Here is a 2,499-nt window from a genome sequence, read left to right as displayed (position 1 = left end):
CAGACAAAAAAAAAAAAAAACTAAAACACAATTTTGCATAATTACACAGTAGATAGATCTCATTGTTTTATACAAGCACACTTTTAACTGGTCTATTTGAGCTCTTTAAAGTCTTGCATTTTCACCATAGTTTCCTTTAAGGCATTTCCTGATTTAAAGATTGCGAAAATAATCATGTCTGCTATGTCGTAACTACTCCCCCATCATGAGTGCATTTATTGACCAAAATCCTTTGTATTTCTAAAATATTTTTCTTGATATATCTTGGAAAAACAAATAATCCTACCATGAAATACAGTATATTTATTTCAAACACTAAACACACGGCAAAACTACACAAAGCCATGCTCTCAGAACATCTACTGAGCATAAATACCAATTCATCCACATTCACAAGGCAACTAATAATGCAATAAAATCAATGAAAAACATTGTATCGGAGTGGTAGTGGTTCACATATGTGATGGTATTGCAACCATATAAAAGCGAGCATGTAAACATTCAGAAAACACAAAGTTATGAGTGAAAGTGGTCCATTTCATTCCGAAAAACGTAAAAGGTCAAATTACATGCAAGTAGCGATTTTGCATGGCTTTTCCACTTATTGCAGTTTGAGCCCAAAGACTGTGAACTACGCCGGCCATTCCAAACTCTTCAGGGATGGAGGATGGATTGGGAAGTGTTTGTCGCACATGGAAAACCAGTGTGAAGTGTTTTGTAACCTGTCAGTCAGATAAACACATCATCACGTGTTGGGCTGCTAAAGAAAGCATGTGTTTTTGTGGTTTTTGATGAGAACTTTTTCAAGCTTGTGGTACCAATGCACAAACATTTCTTTAGCAGAGAGGGAGTGTTACAGTTCCTCATAGTCGCCCTCCTCTCTTTTCACTGAGCCTTCTTCTACAACCAGAAAAGCTTCAAGATCATCAGTTTTCTTGCTTCGGGACTTTCTTTTTCTCTTCTCCTTTTCATCTGCGGTCACACCTGCCTCATCGCTTTCCTTTTTCTTGTGTTTGGGTTTCTTCTTGCTGCTTTTGTTATCATCCTGAGATGAAATACAAAGTAGTTATAAAACAAGAGTCTGTCATTTCATCTTTGAATGATTGTAATCGAATATATTTCACCTCTTTGCTCCTCTTTTTCTTTTTCTTCTTTTCCTTGGAATGTTTGCTTTCTTTTTCTGTGAGAAGAAAAGTAGAAAGCGTTTGATGCAAATATACACTACATTCAAAAGTTTGGGTTTGGTACAATTTTTTATTAGATTGTCTCTTATTCTGACCAAGGATGCATTTATTTAATCCAAAATACAGTAAAAACTGTAATTTTGTGAAATATTATTACAATCTAAATGTACAGTTTTGTGTTTTAATATATTTTAAAATGTAATTTATTTGTGTGATGGCAAAGCTAAATGTTCAACAGCCATTACTCAAGTCTTCAGCGTCACATGATCATTCAGAAATCATTGTGAAATCATCATTCGGTGCAGTTGAAAACCGAAGTGCATCTAATATTTTTGTGGAAAAAGTGCTACTTTTTTTTCCAGGATTCTTCGATGTATAGAATGTTCAAAAGAACAGCATTTATTTGAAAGAGAATATAATGTTACAATATATTGTAACATGATAAATGACTTTACTCTCAATTTAATGCATCCTTAATGATGAAAAAAAAAAACTCTTAATGACTCCAAATTTTGATTGTGTATATTTAACATAATATTTAATCATCTGTTAACATAATATGTATAATGTAATGTAATATGAATGATCTATTATTCATATAATAGTTATTATTAATAGAATATTTAATTTTGTGCAACATACAACATATGTTGCACAATATTTATTTAAAAAAATCACTAGAAAAACTGATATTGACTGTTATATCTAATATTCTCCATACAAAAAATTGGTTTATTCCAGTGACTTGCCATCTTGTTCCTCACTGCTGTCTTTGCTTTTGATGGACTTTTCCTCGATTCCTAGACCAAAGAGGTCACCGTCATTCTTGCTTTTAAAGGAGAGTACAGTAGGTTTCATGGGCTCAGAAATTTTAGCTGCGGTGATGTCATCATCGGAGAGATCGGGAATATCAGCTCTAACTGGGAAAGATTCCTGGAGCAAACAAGAAGGCAAAGGTCTTTTGGGTTAAATTATCAATCCAGACAAGTCACCAAAAACATAAACTACAATGCTCATCATCATCAACTCAGTACCTTATTGACTTTCTGCATGACTTCCTCCTCACTCTCAAAGTCAGGGTCATCCATGACAAATGAAAGCATCTGTTTGGCCACAGGCTCGTCTGGGTCTGTGTCAGAGGACTCCACCTGAGCCGATTTTTCTTTCTGTTTTGCTTGGGGATCTGACAGGGCTCCTGCTTCTGACGCTGTCTGCAGTGGTTGTGAATTGTGTACCGGAGTGGGACTAAGAATGGAAGCCTCTACGTTCTGACTGCTGACACTCTCCTGGGCCTGGATCAATGGCTCTTTGTGGA

General features: G+C 35.3%; 1 protein-coding gene across 1 annotated transcript; it reads right to left on the bottom strand.

Annotated features, from left to right (window-relative positions):
* Positions 1–9: 9 nt before the first annotated feature.
* On the bottom strand, positions 10–2,493 carry LOC107736737 (rab-like protein 6). Its single transcript, XM_016548095.1, has 4 exons — positions 2,219–2,493; positions 1,934–2,117; positions 1,125–1,180; positions 10–1,045 (listed from the first exon to the last, which is right to left on the bottom strand). The coding sequence occupies exons 1-4, from the start codon at positions 2,285–2,287 to the stop codon at positions 854–856; spliced, it is 501 nt and encodes a 166-aa protein (XP_016403581.1). The 5' UTR covers positions 2,288–2,493; the 3' UTR covers positions 10–853.
* Positions 2,494–2,499: the final 6 nt, after the last annotated feature.

The sequence above is a fragment of the Sinocyclocheilus rhinocerous genome, unplaced genomic scaffold (assembly GCF_001515625.1).
Source record: "Sinocyclocheilus rhinocerous isolate Xijiao unplaced genomic scaffold, SAMN03320098_v1.1 C36930311, whole genome shotgun sequence".
Classification (NCBI taxonomy): Eukaryota; Metazoa; Chordata; class Actinopteri; order Cypriniformes; family Cyprinidae; genus Sinocyclocheilus; species Sinocyclocheilus rhinocerous.
The sequence above is the reverse complement of the archived record's forward strand: the minus strand, read 5'-3'. Positions and strand labels throughout refer to the sequence as shown.

Excerpts from the sequence above, each read along its gene's own strand:
- LOC107736737 (XM_016548095.1), bottom strand. The coding sequence starts at position 2,287 with ATGCTTTCATTTGTCATGGATGACCCTGACTTTGAGAGTGAGGAGGAA. Across the intron at positions 2,118-2,218 it reads TCATGCAGAAAGTCAATAAG|GAATCTTTCCCAGTTAGAGC; the intron begins GTACTGAGTTGA and ends TGTTTGCTCCAG. Across the intron at positions 1,181-1,933 it reads CAGCAGTGAGGAACAAGATG|AAAAAGAAAGCAAACATTCC; the intron begins GCAAGTCACTGG and ends TTCTTCTCACAG.